At 37.5% G+C, this 22,276-nt stretch overlaps 2 protein-coding genes across 5 annotated transcripts; one reads left to right on the plus strand and one right to left on the minus strand.

The window, feature by feature from the left end:
• Positions 1-421: 421 nt before the first annotated feature.
• angel1 (angel homolog 1 (Drosophila)) lies at positions 422-14,343 on the minus strand. 4 transcript variants are annotated; one of them, XM_053510505.1, is made up of 11 exons: positions 14,027-14,343; positions 9,475-9,894; positions 9,058-9,375; positions 8,646-8,881; positions 8,450-8,519; positions 6,202-6,638; positions 4,760-4,892; positions 4,386-4,496; positions 2,611-2,641; positions 2,310-2,476; positions 422-1,128 (listed from the first exon to the last, which is right to left on the minus strand). In XM_053510505.1, exons 1-11 carry the CDS (start codon positions 14,088-14,090, stop codon positions 992-994), a joined length of 2,124 nt encoding a protein of 707 aa, XP_053366480.1. In that variant the 5' UTR covers positions 14,091-14,343; the 3' UTR covers positions 422-991. The 4 variants fall into 4 exon arrangements, with proteins under 4 accessions (XP_053366480.1, XP_053366479.1, XP_053366482.1 ...); XM_053510504.1 differs by having other exon boundaries at positions 9,058-9,894; XM_053510507.1 differs by lacking the exon at positions 14,027-14,343 and adding an exon at positions 12,339-12,379 and having other exon boundaries at positions 9,058-9,894.
• Positions 14,344-16,198: 1,855 nt separating this feature from the next.
• On the plus strand, positions 16,199-22,199 carry LOC128535752 (leucine-rich repeat-containing protein 74A). The gene is made up of 13 exons (XM_053509797.1): positions 16,199-16,304; positions 16,385-16,560; positions 16,721-16,828; positions 17,103-17,196; positions 18,302-18,351; positions 18,448-18,529; positions 18,614-18,699; positions 18,907-19,101; positions 20,046-20,141; positions 20,353-20,496; positions 20,603-20,707; positions 21,186-21,271; positions 21,614-22,199. Exons 1-13 carry the CDS (start codon positions 16,199-16,201, stop codon positions 22,197-22,199), a joined length of 1,914 nt encoding a protein of 637 aa, XP_053365772.1.
• Positions 22,200-22,276: the final 77 nt, after the last annotated feature.

Raw genomic sequence — 22,276 nt, forward strand, 5'->3', positions numbered from 1 at the left:
GTTTTTTATTTGTTCATGATTTTTGAACATTGGGTCAGATGGCTCTGTGATGTACAAATAATAATAATTAACCCACCCCATTTCAGATTTTTGTCCATAAATGTGCTTGAACATTGTGGTAATTTTTTTCCACCTAATATGACATTACTATGGGCAACCTCCACATTGTTAAAACAAATTAGTAGAATATGTCAGAGCTGCGTCAGGAAGGGCATCCGGAGTAAAACCTGTGCCAAGCTTGTGTGCGGACTGGGTGGTCCGCTGTGGCGACCCCTTGCTGGGAGCAGCCGAAAGACCAACATAATCAAGTGGACAAGTGCCCTTTTCAAGTAGCAAGAAGCAATTTCCCTCTGAGATTAATAAAGTTATTTGAATCTTGAATTTAAAATTAATTCGAGCTGACAAATCACCACCATACAAATTATTGGCAAGATATTTATTTATTTTCTTCCACAGAAAGAATATGAAGCAACTCAAAATGAAAAATATTTCAAAAACAAAAATGAGGTACATTCAGCATTTTTTTCCATGTTAAAATTTTTTGGCAACACAACTATCAAACAGAATTGGAAAATTATTGTAATTTTACACAATGTATAGAATTTTAACTCAAGATTTAAAACTACTTTGAGACCACAAGGTGTTGACAACCATCTCAGTTTTAGGCAGCAAATATACATATAAAAAAAAAAAAAATTCCATATGCCTAAAACATCCTTCAAAAATTTCACCAGTCAAAAAGGGGGAAAAATGATTTAAAATTATAGCACATATTTAAAGTTGGGGCAAAATCTTTCATAGGAAGACAATGTTTTTACACCTGTCTTTGAGTTTTAGCAGCTGGAACAAAGACGCATTTCTTGATTAAGACCTTTAAGAATTTAAAACAGAACTGGTAACAAAGTGCACTACACTGCAACTGTATTTAATGTGACAGTGAGTGAAAGCTGGGGTTATGTATGCAGTTCCTGGATGTTAGAACCTTAAACACTCAGCAGAGCTGAAACTTGGCCAGCAGACTGAGATGGTCAGATGGAAATATTTCGTTTGGGAGTCCGTTTAGCGGCCGAAGATCAGCTTCAGACAGCAGAGCAAGACGGCCAAGCAACGTCAGACCCTTCTCTTTGTCTGTAGGAATAAAATAAGACAATCCGTAAATCAAAGGTCTTACGTAAACAGCGGGGTGGACAATCAGTAGCCTGGATACAGAGAGAGATTCCCGCGATAGTTCGCTTGGCATCATCAGGATTCATACTTGTGGTGATTTGATAATAGATTATTTTACTAGGTGTATTGATTAGCATGGGTAACTTACAACCTTTTCAAAATTAGGGGCACATCAACTCAAAGTTAAACATGTGAGAACTTCAGAAACTTGGATAGGAAAGAATAAAGTTTCAGTCGGCCTGAAGTACTCAGCCATGTTAAGTGTGATTCCAAACCGCAGGGAGTGAAAATGTTCAGTTCAAAGGGAACTGCGAACGGTGTAAGGAACAAGTAAAAAACAGGTGTTCACATCACCGGAAAAGGGAATGAAAAAATTTCCATCAGTCATTTCGTCTAGCTTGAGTGTGGAAAAAAAAAAAAATAATAATAATAATAAAATAAGCTTAAAAAAGCATTTATATATTTATCATTATTATCGAGGACGACATCATATTAAAAGCATACAAAAATTTACATTTTAATTTAATCAGGAAATCCTTGGTATTATATGGGCTAGTAATCTATGAAAAAAATCCATACATCTTTAATCAATTATTATTATATTAAACAATTAATAGTTATGTATTTACAAGTTATACATGTTTTAATAGTATGCTTAATAATAGTATCAGATTTTGTTTCAATAAATATTCAATATTTAATGTCCGAAATTTTCACGGCAGCAGCCGTAGGTATCCGAGGGGCTTGTGTTACCATGGTAACGCACGGAGGACGTGAAGTCAGCACATAGTGTTCCCTTCAAGCGGAGACATTCCCTGAAAATGGAGCAGGGAGTAGGGAGCACCCTGTGAAGTACACTTTGAAACGAAACGCAGCCTATGATTGCACAGATATCTACTCACTGGGGGGATTGCATTTGTCCACACAAGCTAACTAGCTCACCATGTTATTACGAGCTATGAGTTTTAAATTTCGACTTGGCAACCAACATACAGTATGAGACTGAGCAGCATACTTGAGCTTTAACTAGTCTAGCATGTATAGTTAGTCCACCCCTGTACGCACACATGATAAAGCTCTGTGTGCATATTTTACTTGACTGATTTGAAAAGTGATTAGAAGCACAGTGTTGTGCGACATACCATGACAACTCCTATTGTCTTCTCTTCTTGTGGAGTAGAAGATGTAGTCGACCATGGTAGCTCCATGTGAGTGCAGTGTGGTGATGGCGCAGTGTTCGCTGCCCGATCTGTTTTGGCTATACACAGACCTTAGGTTTAACCCATGGCATATCATATTTCTGAAATGCCTGTTAAACCAGAAACCAAAAACATATTTTACGTGAAAAAACTTTTTTTTCAGTATCAGATTCAGTATCCTTACAGTAAATAACATTAACTCTTAGGCGTCAAAGTTTAAGACAGCTTTTAAATAAAAGTTCACCTTGGAGGAAATAGCAGTGTTTCTTCAGGAGCTACAACAGAGAACATGAATGGATAAGTTTCAAAAATAAAGCATAACAGCATGATGATTTCAAATGACAAAGAAATTTATGAGACAAATATTACAAAATGTACAGAATGTAGTTTAAAAAAAAAAAAAAAAAAAAGACCAGTACAGTACATGTAGCTTAGCACCTGCAAATAACCCTAATGTTAATCAGCAGATTATATCAGTTGAGACTATAGTACATCATGGTGAGACAGTGGACACCTTAAAACTGTCCAAAGTTGCAAACAGTTTCTAAAATACCTTGGCATTAAGATTTTCTTTCAGTGAAACTACAAGGTCCAAACCTTCTGTGCCATGACCAGGCCACTGTGCACTAAGCGAGATGTTTAAAAACACATGTGCTTCATCTATTTTAGTTATGCAGAGACTTGCACAAACTGTACATTGACCTCATCCATTATGTGTGGCTCCATATGGTCTGCTTTTAGACACATGTGACTGATTAGCAAAAAAAATTTTTTTTATATTTTTTAACATGGTTTGTAGAGATGGAAGGGGTGATTAGGTTATGAATCGTGATTCTTTTGGCTGACGGTTGACATGTTGACACACTACATCCACTGACTCCACTCAAGCCGCGTGCTCATTGTCAAGTGAAGTTTTTAGACTTTAGAGGCATTTAGGGAGTTTTTTTTTATTTTTATAATCCCACAGGAGGTACACTAAACTATTTACACATCACTCTGTGTAGTAGGAGAGAGTTATTTATTTAGAAATTTCTTTCTTTCAAAGTAATAATTATGGTGGATAACAGATACACACTGCTCAGTTAACGTTTGTATTACTAGTTATTTTGTATTGTTTAAATGCTGAAGGCCTGGAGCCTATCGCAGGAGACTTGGGGCACAAGGCGGGGTACACCCTGGACAGGGTGCCAAACCATCACAGGGCGCAAACACACACACACACATACTACCGGCAATTTGGGAACGTCAATTAACCTAACCTACATATCTTTGGACTGTGGGGGGAAGCCAGAGAACCTGGTGGACACCCACCAAGCAAAGGGAGAACATCCAAACCCCATGCACACAGAGACAGGAATCGAGCCTGGCCGGGACCCTTGAGGTGCAAGACGACACCACTTTGCCTGATATGTAATATAGAAATCAGAATATTTATAAAATCAGGATAGAATCGCACTTTTAATCGAATCTGCCCAATACAGTAGGTATCATGCTAATATTGTATCGCGGGGTAAATGCTGATTCCCATCCTTAACGGTTTTCAAAGTTGGTGTTGAAGACCTCCAGTTGCCCTGACCCTGTTTTGACCTCTTGTACTACTGTAAGTGATGAGGCACCAATCCTTACAGCCACTCTGCAAAGACTAATGGAAAGACTTTTAAAGGGTTTAAATATTAACAACCATGGTTTAGAAATGGGATTCAATGACCTGGTGTCTTGTGTGTTAATATTTTTGTCCTTCCTCCCTCTCTCTCTCTGCTTGCTCGGATTTAGTTGTTAGCAATCATTAAGTGATCTTACAATAGTTTATATTTACATGCTGTCTCGTGTTGAATCGGGGAAAACATACGATGATGGCCCAGTGAGTAACTCTACGCATCACTGCACTAAAAAGACATGATCCCATTGTAGAGGCTCATGACTCAGCTGGTGCAAGAAGACGGTCAGTGCAACTCGACTCAATTTCCACATTTGGTGCTTGAAATCAAACTGATTAAAAATAGACAGTTGGACAGTTACTTGGAGTGTTGTCGGTGACGCCTGGTATGAGCTCCAGGTCAGAGGGCCGCACACAGGCTGCCGGGCAGTAACGCAGCTGCCGCAGGAAGTCATGATTGTACTGCAGTTTCCCTGTAGAGGGAACAAATATAGCTTCACTCACACAACTGCACATATGCCTAAAAATGGAGATACACTCTGGTGCCAGGATATTCACTCATCAACTTTAAAAACAGAGCAAATTTGTTTTCCTCAAATAATTCATAACACACTCCGCAGACTCACACACATGCACTCTACACAGACCTAAATCTAACCACAAAAATGGTATACAGACAAACTGAATCTCTTACTCACCACTTGAGGGTAGACTGTAAACAAACATGTTTGCTGACCTGATGTTTTGCTAAGAGGTTCGCTGACTTCACAGTAGCGACAGTTATCGTTGATACCCAAGCTGTTGGGCCATAAAGGTGCATAGAGCCGTCTGTGATGGGTTTTGTAGGACAAGTCCTCCTGACCAGACACCTGCAGTTAGACATGCAAACATGAGTTATTCATCTGAACATTTATTTCAGAAAATCTTATCATTTTAATTCATTTAATACAAACTTCAGTAATTCTACTGATTGTGTAGAGTTAATTTGTGACAAATGGCAATGGTTAATTGTTAATTGTGTGGAAGCACTTTAAAGTGTCAGAGAAAGAGGCAAAAACGGCCGTTTGCAGACACTGTTCTGCTGAATTGTCCAGAGGGGGTGCATCTGCAAAAACGTACAGCACTTTAAGTTTATCACTTAAAATCAAGACACCCCGAACATCATGCAGAGTACGAGAAAGACACGGCGGCGGCTACGGCAACAGCAGCAGCGAATCCACATTATTTGCACTATTTAATGCACATTTGTTGTTGTAGACATACAGAGTTACATTCTTTCAGCAGTCAGTTATAGCCCTAACATAGGCTATTCAAGAAGGGGGGCTTCAAAGATGGCCAAATAAAAATATTTTTTAATTTTACTAATTTATTTATTTTAAGTTATATTGTGCTTTGTTTGTATAATATCTGCTGGAATGTAAAAAAAAATGTTCAGTGTTAAATAAATATTTTGATATTTTTCTGAAAAGCAACACAAAATTCGGCCAAGAATTTAATTTCGGTGCATCCCTAAAATAAACGTTGGTTTCAAAACTCGCACGGTTGCAGCATTTGCACAAAGCCAAAAATTAATACATCACTATTTGTGCAATGTGCATAAAACCCACATGGTCATTTTTCAAACTGTTGCCCTGTGTGAACTCTTTGATTAAAAATAAATAAATAAATTTAATTATACATTATGCCACCCTCTTTGCAGAATCTGTTCCTGTTCGCCTCCATCTCTTTATTTCCAACTCATACAAGTTTCTTTCTCAAATATTATAACGCTCCCTAAATATTATAACGCTCCCTTTTTTTTTTTTTTTTTAAAGTATGCCTTTTAGGAAGATAGGGAAACGTTCATAAAAAAGCTGCATATTTTGACGTGCAAAGATTTCCAGTCGTCTTAACACATTTATTTGGGGGAAATTATGTTATGCTAATTGTTTTAACTAATTGTCTAAATTCAGCTATTAAAAAAGATTTATTGATTTATCTAAACTAAAATATAAGTTAAATACATCTTAGGAACTAGCTCTTGCATCTGTATGATGTTTGCGTTAAAAATGTAACGGAACGTCATCAGTAAAGTCTGTTAGATAGTGCACATTCGTGATGCTTGTGACGCGAGTGTTATATAAAAAAAAAAAAAAAAAAAAAAAAAAAAATCAATCAAGCGTGAGGCCTTGGACGCACCATCCAGTTTGGTAGCCCGTGGTAGTAGAGCTGGCCCGTGACGATCAGCTGATACAGCGGCATGTTGGGTAAGGCATTGAAGTCTCCACACAGAATGATCTCGCACTCATGCCCTTTGACCTGACAATGCCTGACCACTTTGTCAATCTCTGCCAGCATTATGGCCAGCTGGGCCAGTTTCACATCTCCCCTCCTGGGATTGAACAGCAGGTGTGTGTTGGCCACGCAGATGGGGCGAAACTTAATGCCTTCAGCATGCACGGTGGTTGGCTGTAGGAGTACCACGATGCCCACGTTGTCCCGGTCCAACAGTTCATGATCGTGGCGCTGGAACTCGAGCAGGTGCACAGAGAGTAGTGTAAAGCGCTGAGTGTAGTAACACACCGCACAGCCGTCTGTCTTGGTGCCTGTGCGGCGTTTGTATACGCAGTCATATCCTAAGGATGAAAGTGAGCAAGACTTAGTCATGATCATGATGATGGTTAAAGACAAAGACTTAACTGTGTTCTGGAACTGTATGCCAAACGGTCAGCCTTTGTTCATCATCAAGGCTGTGGGTCAGTACATTTATAGTGACTTAATACTGGTATTCACCCACATTTTCATATTTTGTACAGTTGACTTCTGAAACTACACAAAACCGAAAATAATACTTTTCTGGCTAATAACCGTTCTACCCAGTTAATGACCTTTTTTTAAACAGCCTCCTCTAGGAACAGGCCTTTATTTTAAATAATGAATAATGAATTAAAAATTACTCTCTGCAGCGTTCAAATATTAATATCTTGTTTAAAACCACTTTCAGAACTCTGTCCCAGAAAGATTTGATAGCTCCTTCGTTTTAATGATATGCTTAGTTTAGGTACGCTCTCTAACCTACCCTTGGTCCAGAAACAGGTCCATATGGAGGTCATGTGATACTTTGATTACACAGAGATCAACTCCATCCAACTTATAACTTGGCACCTGATGTCAGCAAGTGTCTAAGCAATAGGTTTTTACCTTTTCCATGCTTTGTCATGTTACCACCACAAAAGTAAATGCACTTGATTGGGATTTGATGGATCAACAGAAAGCAGCACTTAATTGTGAAGTGGATGAAGAAATTATATTTAACGGGTTTCCAAATTTCCTTGGAAAATAAAAATCTAGAAAATGTGTTGAGGATTTGTACAGACCCCTTTACTGATGCTCCTAACTAAAATCCAGTAAAATCAATAGCCTTCAAAAGTCACCTAATTAGTAAAATAGACTCCACCTGTGTGTAATTCTCCTGCTGCAAAGGAAAACCAAACACTTTTAACGCTCTGAGCAGTTGAGGGTCGAGGGCCCTGCAGTGGCACCTTGGTGGTTGTGGGGTTTGAATCTGGGACCTTCCGAACCGTAGTCCAAAGTCTTGACCTCTGAGCTAACGCTGCCCAATTTAAATTCCAGAATATGAAATGCTAAAAGTTCAAGCAGGGTGAATTCTTCTGCAAGATACATTATGGTAGTTTTTTTATGTACACCGATCAGCCATAACATTAAAACCATCTGCTTAATATCGTTTACGTTCCCCTTGTGCCCCCAAAACATCTCTGAGAAGTCTTGTGGCATACATGCCTTGATGGTACAAAGTGTGCTACACGATCTGGTACAAAGATGTTAGCAACAGACCTTTAAATTTATGTGAATTACAAGGTGTGGCCTTCATGAAATCCATGCCCAGCACATCATACAGATGCTCAACTGGATTAAGATCTTAGGATTTTGGAGGCAAAGTCGACACCTTAAACACTTTGTATTGTTTTTAAACTATTCCTGAGCAATTTTTTCAGAGTGTTATGCTGCTGAAGAGGTTCGGAAAGGTAGTACTAGTCCATATCCATATAAATTTCAGAACCCATGATTTCCCAGAACAGCACCCAGACCTTCCTGTGCCACAGAAGCTCTTCTGTGGGCTTTGACTTTTTAAACACATAGAGGAGTCATGGGCATGACCTTGTTGCATGTTCTGCTTTCCAACTATCAACTTCAAGAAATTACTTCATTTGGTGACTTAAGGGGTTTTAGTTTTATGGCTGATCTATGCTTTATATTCTTTTGTAGTACAGAAATAAGTTAAATTTAATAAATTCAGCATAGCATGAAATCCTTGTCTGAGGGAAGCCATTAAGGCAAGATTACCAAGAAGAAATTTTGACCAAAAATGGTTGTAGTAAATAAAGAAATTTTTCAAAATGAGCTATTACAGTAAAAATGTTCTCACCCATTTCAGTCAAGGCTGGATAAAGCTGCTCCTGGAAATGATTTTCTTGCACCTCTTGAAGACAAATAATCTGTAGGTATAACATTATTCTGAATCTGACTGATTCACATTTATTTCAGAAACTTCTGTTTCATTGTAATATTGCGATCAATACACTGGAAATCACTCAGAGCATTAGTGTTGAGCTTTAACTCACGTCAGGCTCCCAGGTCTGCAGCTCTTTAAGAATGTTCTGTAAGCGGTTTTCCCATGCTAGCACCTCCTCTGAGCAGTGTGTATACAGCTCTATGTTAGCTTCCAGCAGATCCTGGGCCAGGATGTTGTAGGACATAACAGTGAAGTCGAACGTAGACTCAGGCTCTGCAGATGCTGTGGGGGGAGATGTACCTAGACAGGAGGTCACATTGAGGTCCTCCCACACCCTCCACATCACTAGGAATAAAAATACTATATTACCAGTACGAAAACATACCAATTCCAAACAGAGTTCATACCGGACTCCAACAGTTCAGTACTTGTACAAAGTTGACTGTGCAAAAAATAAATAAATGAATAAGTCATTTTGGTGCATCACTTTATTTATTTAAAAAATAATAATAATAAAGTACCTTCAAAATCTGTATTTCCTTGAAATCCGTGGTAGTAGCTTGCACCAGAATCCTGAAAGGGGTAATATACTTCCTCTGACAGTCCAAGTCCCACTGGAAAATGCAAATGATGGGGCACAGGCTGAAGCCATGAGTGATTACTAATGGACTGTTCATGACTGTCCAGCAGCAGTTCACTCAGGTCATACACAAGACTGCCATTACTGACCTGAGCTTCACCTGCTCTGGTGGACAAGTCACTGCCATACACATTCTCAGGGGTAAACGGATCAAAGGACAGTTGTACTTTAGAGCCATCACTTCCTTCAGCACCATCTGCTGTTGGTTTAAAGAACTCACTTCTGTTAGTGTGGAATTCTTGCGGGCTTTTGACATGTTGACATGAGAAACTATCTGCTGGCAGGAACGAAAACACACCTCCAGTTTCTGTCATCGTTCCTTCAAATCTCTGCCTACTTGACGTCCCTTTGCACTCATGAGCAGCAGCGTGGATTTTGTCACATTCCGATACAGAGACCAAGTCCCCTTCTGTCAGTGACTCTGGATCAGGAACCTTCAGGTCAGCTGAACAAATCTTCCTTTCGTTCTCTTCCATCTTGCTCTTCGGCTCCACTACCACCTCAATTATCTCAAAAAGAGATCTGCTCTCCTCCAGTCCCACAACTTCCTTCCTTTCATGCGGAGTGCGTGTAGGGCTTTCTGTAGTTTCAGTATCAGCGTTGCACCACTGATCCAACAAAACAGCCGGCTGCTTATTAAGACTTCTGCAGGAACGTGCACGACCATCACACACTGCTTTGCCATTAATTATCACTGGATGATGTTTCCACCAATATTCTATAGAAAAGTGACAATTACAAATGAGAATTATTAATCATCATATATTAAAAACTATGTTAGATAGAAATACAAAATGTTAAGGAACTGCATAGACCATTTTACAGAATCAGGACATGTTGAGATGAGAATCAAGTATTTTTATCTGAAAGTGTGAAAGTTGTTGAAAACATGGTAAGCGGTAATATTTAATATATAATACATGAAATCTATACTAAGTACAAACATATGATTACAAACAAATTACATAAAATTTTATAAATTGGTCTAACATTTTGTATTTCTGGTAAATATTGTACCAGCTCTCAAGTGGTTGATTGTGGTGGTGTGTAGGTGGTTTATGGACTGCAGGTGAAAATTCACTAAAATGGCTAAATCCAACGCTGGGCATCAAACTACTGCTTAAGCCATTATGTACTCATTAGTACGAGGGTGAGTCAAAAATTATCCACACTCCGGTTATATTAAAACTTCTGTCGATCACACTGCCTTATCAGTGCTTTCTGTTCGAGGCTATCGTCTTTCAAATCATCCTTCGGGCAAGTGTGAATGTGTTACATAAGCTAAATTGTAACTGTGGCGGAGCAAAAATGGATGCTCCACTTGTGATTTGCATGAAAGAAGAGCAGTAATTATTTTTTTTATTTATTTTTTTAAATGGTCTGATGGTGTACATGGTGCCGTTATTTATCGAAGACTTTGTGCGCAAAATGAAAAAAGTGTTTTGCCATGAAGAAGTCTGTGTGAGTAAATGGAGAAAGTTTCTTAAACAGAATCATTACTGGTGACAAGACATGGATTCATCACTATGAGCCTGAAAGTAAACGACAGAGTATGGAACGGAAACATCCTCAATCGCTGACCAAGAAAAAGCTCAAAAGTCGACCATCAGCTGGAAAATTGATATCAGTTTTCTTGGATTTTTACTACGGATTTAATGCAGAGGACTGCTATCCAAGGGTGTTGTGATCTCCCATGACGATGTACAGCCGCACACTTCTTCCCACACTGTCGACTACGGCTGGGCTGATAAACGATATCATATTGAATCGCGATTTATTTTATTTCAATAACGATATAAACCTCTAGACATTTTTTGCTCGATATGGATTAATCTAAGAGCCAATCACACAACAGAACAATACGACAACAGAAAATCAGCGTGCAGCTTGCATGTGCCGTGCACGTCAAAGTTAATTTCCTACCGCACTTTGAGAAGCAAACTTTACAACAGGACGACAAAAAAAATTTGTGGAAGCAGCAACGAAAGTGAACTTTACCTCGAGTTATCATCAACATGTTGAAATTGTCGACAAAAAAAAAAAGATAGCACGAATTCCGTTACATGGAAGTGGTTTGGCTATCTGAAAAATGACGAGACACGGATTAACTAGCAGGGCTAGCGGTGGGGCTGTACCAAAACAGAAATCGGTCGTGTCGTTTTTCGTGGACATTACACCTTATGAAAGGTGTTTCAAAAGGAGCAAGGATATAACCAGGGCCGTTTCTAACTTTCTAGCAAAAGATATGATGCCCCTAGGCACAGTAGAACAAGACGGCTGCATCTAGCCATTGGTAAGTTAAGCATCTACTAAAGTTAAAGTTTTCAGTGCTAAAACAGCATATGAGGATTTATAACATAGCCTTAAATGCTGTGAAATCGTAGGATATCACGTTTGACTGCATAATTTAGAAAATGCTGTTGTATTCACACTGCCCTAACAAAAAACAACTTGCGTGTGGTTGTGCGCTGTAAAGGCAGATATAAATAAATAAATAAATGATCGTCTAGACCTGCTTGACACCATTTAATAAATATGTATATATATATTAAGCATGTGACATGGTGTTAATGTTTTAAAAAGTGAGTAATGCCATCTGTTCTACAATAATAATGTGATAATTTCTCATAATTCATTCCATTTTTGCCATCATGGCATGCTTAAGCCATTATTATGTCAGTTTATTGGGGCAGTGTGAAATAGCCTTTATTTAACTCCAAATTGTGAGATAAAAAGACAGCCCTAGTGTGTGTGGTCTAAATGTTGTTTCTCATTAATGTTTGAAAAACTCAAAACATTGTAATTTATCATCACAAAATACTTTATCATCACAAACAAGTATTTTTTTTTATAAAAATCTTTGCCTTGTAAAGATTCTGAACATGTGCCTATAGTATCTTAATTTTTAAGGCCAAATCTGCCATCTGTTTTTGTTAATAAACTATACTTTAAAATGTAATTTAATAAACTCTTTAATTTTTGTGGCTTCAGTCATTGTTGGGATACTCTTTTAAAGCTGGCAGCATTAAGAGCTTATATCGAAATATATATCGTTACCGTTCAATATGGGAAAAAATAATCAAAATTACATTTTGCCATATCGCCCAGCCCTACTGTCGAAACTCTGCGATAAATTAGTTTTGAAATGTTAAAGCATCTTACCTATAGGCCTGATCTCGCTCCATCTGACTTTCACCTGTGTGGTGACTCTGAAAGCAGCCCTATGAGAATGAAGATTAATTTCTTAATTTCTGGCTCACAGCTCATCTTAAAACGTTTTAAAGAGGGAATACGAAAGTGAGATTATGTCTGGAAATTATGTATTTGTCTTTTCTAAAAATTAATAAATAATAAATAAATTCTGCCTCCAGAGTGCAAATAATTTGACTCAGCTCATAGTAATACTAGCTAACATTACACAATTACGTGCACTGTAGGTTCATAGATTTTGTCACTGTGCATGTGAAGTAAATACTGTCATTTAAGGTGACTGTCCAGATGAGTTTGGGACAGTTTGTAGCAGAGCTATAGGTGATTAGATCATAATCATACAGACATCATACCATGGTAGAGGTAACGCACAGCCAAATCATAGGCGATTAAGCGCATGTGACATCACAGTCAATTGCGCTTAATCGCCCATGATTAAGCACATGTAACATCACAGTCAAGTACCCCAAAACCATCAAGACTTTAAGATTCTTGATATTTCTTCCTCAAAATTCAACTTTTTTTTTGGCAACTCTCACAAATATTTGTGAATGTGGGAAAGCCCTTTTTTAAAAAAAATGTTCTACCTTTATTTAAATAACATTAAAGTGAATTAATAATTGTTTTAAATTTTTCCAAGTTGACTCATTATTTGGAACCTAATTTGTACACAGTCAAGACGAAAAGTATTATGTATTGATTTTGCATTCTCAAAAAAAAAAAAAAAAAAAAAAAAGAATTACAATTAAGTTCAGAATTATTTGTTATTCTATGCAATGAAACTGCTTTACAACACAATCAGTATTTAGGTATCAAGTTCTTTATTCTTCAAAACCTGAAGATCAGGTGAAAAAATAAAATAAATTTGCCTCAACAGTTCACAGTTGAAGAATTTCCTAGTTGTAACCACTTGAGAAGGTAAAAGTCCTGCCCCATATTTGTTTAATCCATTAACTAAACCAGCTGATTATAATTAGCCAGATAGGAGAGAACCAAATAGAAATGTCACCTGTTTTGCACAGGGATAATACATGACATATGTTGGTTTAATACTTTTGGCCATCCATAAGTTCATAATAACTAAAATACATTATGTATCAGGTTGTATTTAACATTTTGTTTAAACCTGTTAATATACATTACCTTATTAATTACATTATTATAATATTTATATATAATTATATATTTTATATATAAAAATGCATTTTTTTGGATATATAGAATCTTAAAAACTCTCCCTACTGGCTATGTAGTGTACTAAATAGTATACAAGTCATTATTTCATACAATACCAAGTGCATTCATACTGAAGATAGTAGGGTATTTGTGACACAGCCCGACAGTTTGCCTTGTTTGGACGTGTAGCTAGCAATTATTTAGCTCACAACACTTGTTAGCTTGACAAACAAAGCGTGTGAACAAATTACTAATGAAAATGTGATTATTCGAAGTTGTAATGCCATTACAAAAATTATTTATTACTTCCATATGACTTTAATAAATGTCCGAGTAACGTGTGAAATGTAAAGCAAACAGCAGCTAGCAGTGTTGCTAAGCGGTAGTGGAATAAAAGTTAGCCTCCTAGCTGAGTGGAGTGACACACGGAAACATGCGGACATGTAGCCGAGCTCTGAGCTTACCTGAGAGCCTAATGAAGAGCTGGGTGAGCGGGAACAGCCCGTAATAAATAAGACTCCCAATCATGGCTTAACTATTCGAGCAATAAACATTTCAGGTGGAAATAAACTCTTTTCTCATCTCGCTGTCCTGTGCACGTGTGTGTGTCTCATGGCACTACAAATAGAAGTGCGCACTACTCCACTAACTGCTAGTCAAACTGCGTGTATTACTATTACACACACTGTCACTCCGAAATAGCCATCAGCCAACTGTTAACACGGCATGGAATCATGGGTAACAGCGTCTAAATCATTAAAGGTGTAGTGGCTCAATAGAATTTAATCTCTCTTTGTAACGTTTGAGGAAATCTCCCCCCCCCACACACACACACATACACATACACTGCAGCAGATGGGGAAATTGTGTTGGGTGCCAGGTCAAGATCTGTTTTATTTTATTTTTTTCTCATTAATGTTCCATGGCCGCTTTGCATCTTCAGGGTCTGGGTTCAATCCTCGCCTCAGGTTTTTGTGCACTGGGTTTGCATGCTCTGCCCGTGCTTGGTGGGTTTCCTCCAGGTAATCTGGTTTCCTCCCACAGTCCAAAAACATCCAGATTGAAGCTAATTGACATTCACACCCCCTTACACACTCAGTGAGATATACTACAAGTCTTCGGACTGTGTGTGCATGTGTGTTTGGGGAGGATGGGTGTACCCAAAGGGTTAGGGTCAGGCCTCAGTGGCATTTTCCTGCGTGTTATCTTTGAGCAGGCATTCACTGTTGAACTGATTCCAAACTTGCTGAAGGGAGTAAATAATAATGGGCAGTGGTGGCTCAAAGGGCTAAGGCACTGAGTTACTGATCGGAAGATCGGTGGTTCGATCCCCAGGTCCACCAGGTTGCCACTGTTGGGCCCTTGACCAAGGCCCTTAACCCTATCTGCTCCAGGGGTGCTGTATCATGGCTGACCCTGCGCTCTGACCCCAGTTACGCTGGGATATGCGAAGAAGGAATTTCACTGTGCTGTAATGTATATGTGACAAATAAAGGCTTAACATAATGTGCGAACGAAGGATTTTTATAATTTTTTAAAGACAACATGATCTATAAAGACAACAGAATGACTGTGTCTTGTCAGGAGCAGTTTTGCACTAAAGAATGCCATTTAAAAATGACTCTTCCCAGTATAGTCTAATATGAAGTAGTTAGTTGAAGGATCAGCTCCGTCTCGTCTGAAATATTTTTAGATGACGTAAATAAATTCAGCCTGCATCTTTTCAAGATCTTCCAGAACTAACAGAAAATGGTGTAAAAAGCAAAAAGTGTTCAATGAGGCAGTTCTGTGCCCAGAAATATGAACCTTAGGGCTAAATGTACCCTCGTGATACTGTTGTCCCATTTCATTGCCTTGCCACACATATAAACATTTTAATGCTGCTTGTTTTTTAAAAGAAGTTTTTAAACAGACTTTTTGCCAGTTAAATCTACCTTTTAGCTATCACACATTAACCATTATGTCAGGTAACTCGAACATGTAGGAGCAATTTAATCCAATTTCTCTCAGGTATTATTTGCTGGTGGATCATCCTCAGGTATGATGCAATGACACTCATATGGTAGTGTGTGGTGATAGTAGGAGTGTATCGGATGTAGTGGTGTTGTCCCACATTATTAAGTGCAAAAATAAACATCATAGATCATCATCATCATTTTTTAACTTAACCGCTCAATTTGTGTTCATCAGTAAGAGTTTCCGATTACAGGATTGTTGTTATTTGTATATTGTTGGTTTGTAGCTGAAATAAATGTTTCATTTTTATGTATATTTAATATTTATGTTTTTATGTATACTTTTTATGTATACTTTATTCACACATTTGCCTCCAAGGTTTTACAAGATTTAAGGATTTAGATCTATAAATGAACATACTTGACATTGTTGTCTAGATATCTGATGATTGATTGCATTGTGCTTGGACAATGAATATTTCATGACTGCGTGGACCAACAGCCTTAGCGCTGAAAGGTATTCCACAAGAGGCACGGGTATCACATGTTGCTAAGACAGACTCTAAACTTATCCTACAGTAGACATACACATGAACACATGAGTACTGTGCTGTGAACACTAATTAGTTGAGCTTTGGAGGAGACAAATAGTAGTAGAACCAAATACTACAGAATTATAATATGGAGGAAGCTGTCTTGTCACTGGATTGTCTTAGGTTGGCTGAGAAAGCCATTGCATATGAGTCTCAAGTGGGGGATGAGTTGGATACAGATATTGAAGATGATGGTAAGTTTGAATTTAACTAGTTAGTTTTTTAATTAGAAACATATTTATGGGCTGATGGGGCATCTGTCACTTCATAACAGAGCACACAAGCACTAAGAAAGACATGTCCACAGCTGAGGTGTACCTACAGGCGTGTAAATTGGTGGGAGTTGTTCCTGTCAGCTACTATGTGAGAAACCTCGGCTGTGCCACCATCAACCTCAACCACCACGGCCTCGGCCCTTTAGGGGGAAAAGCTCTGGCCATCGCTCTTGTGGTAAAATAAAAGGATGATTATTTGACTCCAGAGTTAATAAGTGTTGAGTACGGAGGCAGTCTCATATACTGCATGCATGAGCATTCGTAATATACACGATGGAGTACTAGTGTGTTTAACGCAGTCATATTGATTAAAGTTTTCTGTGTATTCTGTACAGACTGACACACACACAACATCGCTAGAACTGGCTGACAATTTTCTGCTGGCTGAGGGAGCACGATATCTCATGCAGATGCTAAAGGCCAATTTCACTATTCAAAATTTGGTAACATTGTTTTTATTGTCATTATCAGGAATGATATTTATCAATATGTTTATAATACATTACAATTTAAGACAGTGGCTATTATTATTAATAACTATTAAAGGGTGTACAGTAATATGCAAATATTTATTACTGGTATTGTTAATATACATAATAAATAAGACATAATAATAATATAGGATATTTTAAAATAATAAATGAGTGCAAAATGCATGCTTGTGCACTAGAGGCCAGTAGAGTCTGCTACACTACTGATCCTGATTCTGTCCTGTAGGATCTCTCTGACAATCACCTCCAATCTGAAGGAGCCGAATATATCTCAAAGACGCTGCTGGATAATGTGACCATCAAAACAATCAAACTTTCTGGTACCTAAAACTCAGTTATTCCACAATTGCTGTGTCAAATAATAATAATAATAATAATAATAATAATTTAAAAAATTATACCATCATTTAACCAATGCTTTTAACCATTTAAATGGCCTAAACTATATATACTATATATATAAAGTATAAATATATAAAATTTAGTGTATATATATATATAGTATAATAGTTTAGTATATATATAAAATTTCTAGATTGAATATTGCATTACAAAGAATGCACAAAATGAGTTAATGCACAAAACTAATTTAGCAACCATACTAATACTGTGAGTAGATTAAACACAGGCAAATTATTTGCCTCAAACTCAAGTTAATTAATTATTTACTTTTAATCTATAAACTGTGTTGTACATTTAAAGTGCTTTCTCTATTGGTTCACATATTCATACCTCCAGTGACCTGGAGAACTTGTTTTTCTTTTTCTTGTGGTCTTCAGGAAATTTCAACTAATGCAACGTGTACACAATGTTACTTAATAATAGTTATTTTATTTCAGGAGTATAATTTTATTTTATTTCAGTTCTAGTTCAGTATTGTCAAGGGCATTTACAAAACCCATCAAGCACCATGATGAAACTGGCTCTCATGAAGACCATCCCAGGAGAGCAAGACCATTTATAGTTAGGAGTCTAAAAAATCGCCAATTAACAAACAGCTCCTCAGATTACAGCCTTTATAACGGCTTTACAGAGCATAAGTAGCAGATGCATCTCAACTTTAACTCTTTAAAGAAGATTATTGTATATTTTCTTTATGCGTTCAGGATTGTTTTACATTACACTAAACTATTTGTATGCTAAAGTGAAGTTAGAGTAGGCAGGGATGGAGGCAGGTAGGAAGTGCTGTAGATTTTCATATATTTTATTTATTTTAGTTTCATGTTATTTGTCTAAAATCTCACAAATTTCTTGTAAAAATACATTACATTTAAATGTATTTTACCTTTACTTTAGCTACAATGGTAAATATAATATCAATGGGACAGAAATCTCACCCTAATCATAATATCAACCTTATGTTTATTTAAGTATTATTCATTTATTTCAAAGCACATCAAAGACAGATTTTCTTTGTCTTTCTAGGAAATGAATTCTCTGAAGATGATGCCAAATGGTTTGCAGAAGCCTTTACTGTATGTTAAAACATAATCCATTTTAATATGAAATCATATGCAAATATTATTATTCTTGTATACTATTAGTTGATATTTTTCGTACTCTCTTTTCAGACCAACTACAGAGTAAAAGTGTTAGACCTGAGTCACAATAAGTTCTGTGGAAGAGCGGGTGAATACCTTGGCCAAATGCTAGGTAGATCCAATTTAGGAAAATTGTGATTTGTGTATTTTGCAGAATATATATGTGATTAAAATGATAATTTTTATATTGACACAGCTAATAATGAGGGTGTGGAGGTCCTTAACCTGAGCTGGAATCATCTCCGAATGAAGGGTGCTGTGGCTTTCTGCGCCGGACTTAAAGTATGAGCCCCATGTAACTTATCATATATGATGTAATTGTTTTTAAATAGCATAAGATATTGTATTATTAAGGTATTTCAATCTTAGATAATGCATTGTTGCTTATCTAAAGGGCTAAAAAAAATATATATACTATATTATACTAGACATGTTTCATGCATGGGGACATAAAGTGTATCAGAATTTTTATTAATCCCTGTCCATTAGGTCAACGTGACTCTGAAACACTTAGACCTCTCCTGGAATGGATTTGGCAATGAAGGAGCGCTGGCATTGGGTGAAGCTCTTAAATTTAACAACACTTTAGTGTACCTGGACCTCAGTAATAACCACATCAGTGATGAAGGAGTAGGGATGCTTTGTAGAGGCCTTGAGGCAAATGACACACTCAGAACACTTAAGGTAAGTTATTTTTCAATTAAATTAATAATATTAATAATAATATATAATTATTGCAGCTTATTAAGGCCCTTAAATACATTAAAATGCCACTTAAAATGTGCTACATGGAAAAAAAGGAAAATAAAGTATGGTAACTAGAAGATAAAGAAAATTAAAATAGAATTGTAATTGTAAAAATATGTAATTATAAAATATTAGAATGATACCAATAATACCAAAAAATACAGAGCAGGGAAGTGTAGTTTGGGGGGGGAAACAATTATGATTAAATATTTATGGATTCATGTACTATAACACTCATCCTGTACAGCATTACAGGGGCCTTGAGCCTATCCCAGGAGACTTTGGGCATAAAGCACAGTACACCCTGGATGGGTGCAGGACATACACACACAGGCACACACATACATACACACTCATTCATACACTACAGGCAATTTGGGAACGCCTATTAGCCTAATTTGCATGCCTTTGGACTGTGGAAGGAAACCCAAGTACCCAGAGGAAACCCACCAAGCACAGCGAAAACATGAAAACTTTATGTACCAAGACGCGAAGTGGGGAATGAATCCTGATCCTAAAGGTGCTAGGCCACTGCACCATTGTGCCGCTGATTAAATATGTATAAAAAATTAAACAAAAAATCTTTTTTTTATTAAATGTCAATTGAAATAAAAGTAAAACTTAAAAAAATTCAGAGTAAGCAAGTTTTTTTAAACCAATTTTTTGTGTTTTTGTTAACATTTCTTTCTAAACAAAAGTATTTGTGTTTGATGATTTTAGATGTTGTGGAGCATTCTCGGTTAATATGAGCACATTATGTTAATATCTTTGCTTGAAACTGGCCTGGATCAAACTGTAGATGACAAAGTATTTGTTCTTTTTAATGACTTGTCAAATGCAGCATGTTTACTGGAAAGAATAAATCCTGTGACTTCTTACAGCTGGCTTATAATCCTCTGACAGTAGAGGGTGCCTTGTCATTGATCAGTGTCATAAAGAACTCTGTGAAAACCGTCCTCGAGGAGATCAACATATGTGTGAGTCCCATGAACGATATGAAGGACAGTGAACTCAGAAAACATAACTCATGCCTTCACAGTGCAGTGACAGATCATATATATCATATATTTATTTGAAATTGATCATTGTAAAATGTTATTGTATTATTATATGTAATAATTGTTCTGTTTGTCATACTCATAAACAATTGAGCTAAACTACCACTTTATGACACTGTGTGTGCGCTAGAACGTGCTGGTGAATGAAATCTTTGTACAGCTGCTGGAGCTGATATGTGAAGAACACCCTGCTTTAGAGGTGCACTATGGTGGGGTTGGAGGATTTATCACCAAAAAGCCTCCGAAGAGGCGTGACCCAATGAAGGTCATTCAGGTACGCAATTAATGTTTCCTAATAACACACTATAAAAACTAGTGAACATTTTATAAATGTAATGTTATAGTGGATGGAATCAAATTTACATCATAGTATTTTGCAGGATTATCTTGATCAGCGTAAGCTGCGGCTGTGGGATTTCTTCCGCAACATTGACAAAGATGGGACGATGCATGTTCCTGTCTCAGAATTCAGAAAGGCCGTCCAGGCATGAGACACATCCCTGTCATTATTATGTGCTGAAGCATTTGCTGTGTCTTGGTTTTCTAAATAATGCTTATTTTTCCTCAAGGTTAATTGGTTTCTTATCTATCCATACATCCATCTATCCATTTATTCAAAACAAAGCAAAAAAAGAAATTTAATTAAGCATTTCTAGTTTGTTGCCTCACAAATACAAGGGTTTGGGGTTCGAATCTCATCTCACCAGTGATGGGTTGACACCACATCCAGGATGTCCCCTGCCATGTGCCTTGTCCTTTGGGATAGGCTTCAGGCCTCCGTGACAATAAACAGAAAAAGAAATGGATGGATGTGAAGTATATATCATTTTCGTGCAAAGTATATAAGAATAAAGTATATTGTGTCATTCTGCGTAGCCATTTGTAAAATTGCCTGTATTAGTTCAAAATTGTCTACACTGTCCCCCCCGCCAAAAAATCATGAAGTGTTGCTTTCTGTTGCAGCACTCTAACATCCCACTGGATCGCTTCCAGCTTGAGCAGCTCATCCAAAAACTAGACCGAGAAGGAACTGGCATAGTCGACTATAGGTGTGATGATTATTTTACCTGTTTGATTGCCAAAATGTACTGGACTCGACATAGTAAATATATAGTTGGCATACAGGAACAAATCAAGGAAAGCCAATCAGTTTAATAATACAAATCAAACCCATTAAAATTTGGGTTATGCGTCATGTGTCTCTGTTTATGTTTGCAGTAGGATAAGCATTAGCCCGGGAGGTTTTTATTAGCAGGACTACGATTTATTATCTACCATAAACTGATGTATTTTTTCCCTGTTTAATCTAGGTCTAATCTAAGTTCATTCATTTTAATAGTGAAGTGTAATAATGCAGAAAAAAACCATCATCTTTTGTTGCCATTGTACAGAGGCTTGGCTGACACAAGAAAGCAGATGATGCGGGACCACCGGCGACAACTGCGCAAGGTAGAGTCCCGCCAGAAGAAAGAGAAGCAGAAGAGCGATCGCATCCTGAAGACCTTTCAGTCAGCAGTTGAGGCAGTTACTCCACGAACCTCCATAGTCATGTCACCAGGAGAAATTAAAGAGGGCTCCAGCGGTCCTCAACGCTTTTCAGCGACCCCCCTTAGTTCATGGCACCACATCGTCATTTCCAGCAGCAGTCATCATCTTGTCAGCAACACGAGCAGCGACCGTGTGCAACTTCCTATGATAGGGAATGCTGCATCCTGCAGGCCTCGGAGTTCCCCAGGCATACGCTCTTACTCCCAGCCTAATCTAATTTACAATCCCAGCTCTCTGCCTTCCCTAACCAAACCTGCATCAGCCCAGGGCATGAACTCAATCTCCAAATCAGCTGAAACATCCAGCAAGCCTAGTCCTACTGACAACAACCTGACCAGATCAAGACCTGCGTTAAACACTGAGCAACCCGTTGTAAAGGTTTCCAATGGGAAGAAGAAGAAAAGCAAAACAAAGAAGACACTTAAATGACAGAATGAAAGTAACAGGATACAGTAATATGAATACACAATGTTTTAAAGAATTTACCCTGTATTTCAAATCCACTT

This window comes from Clarias gariepinus, chromosome 13 (genome assembly GCF_024256425.1).
Source record: "Clarias gariepinus isolate MV-2021 ecotype Netherlands chromosome 13, CGAR_prim_01v2, whole genome shotgun sequence".
NCBI classification, from domain to species: Eukaryota; Metazoa; Chordata; class Actinopteri; order Siluriformes; family Clariidae; genus Clarias; species Clarias gariepinus.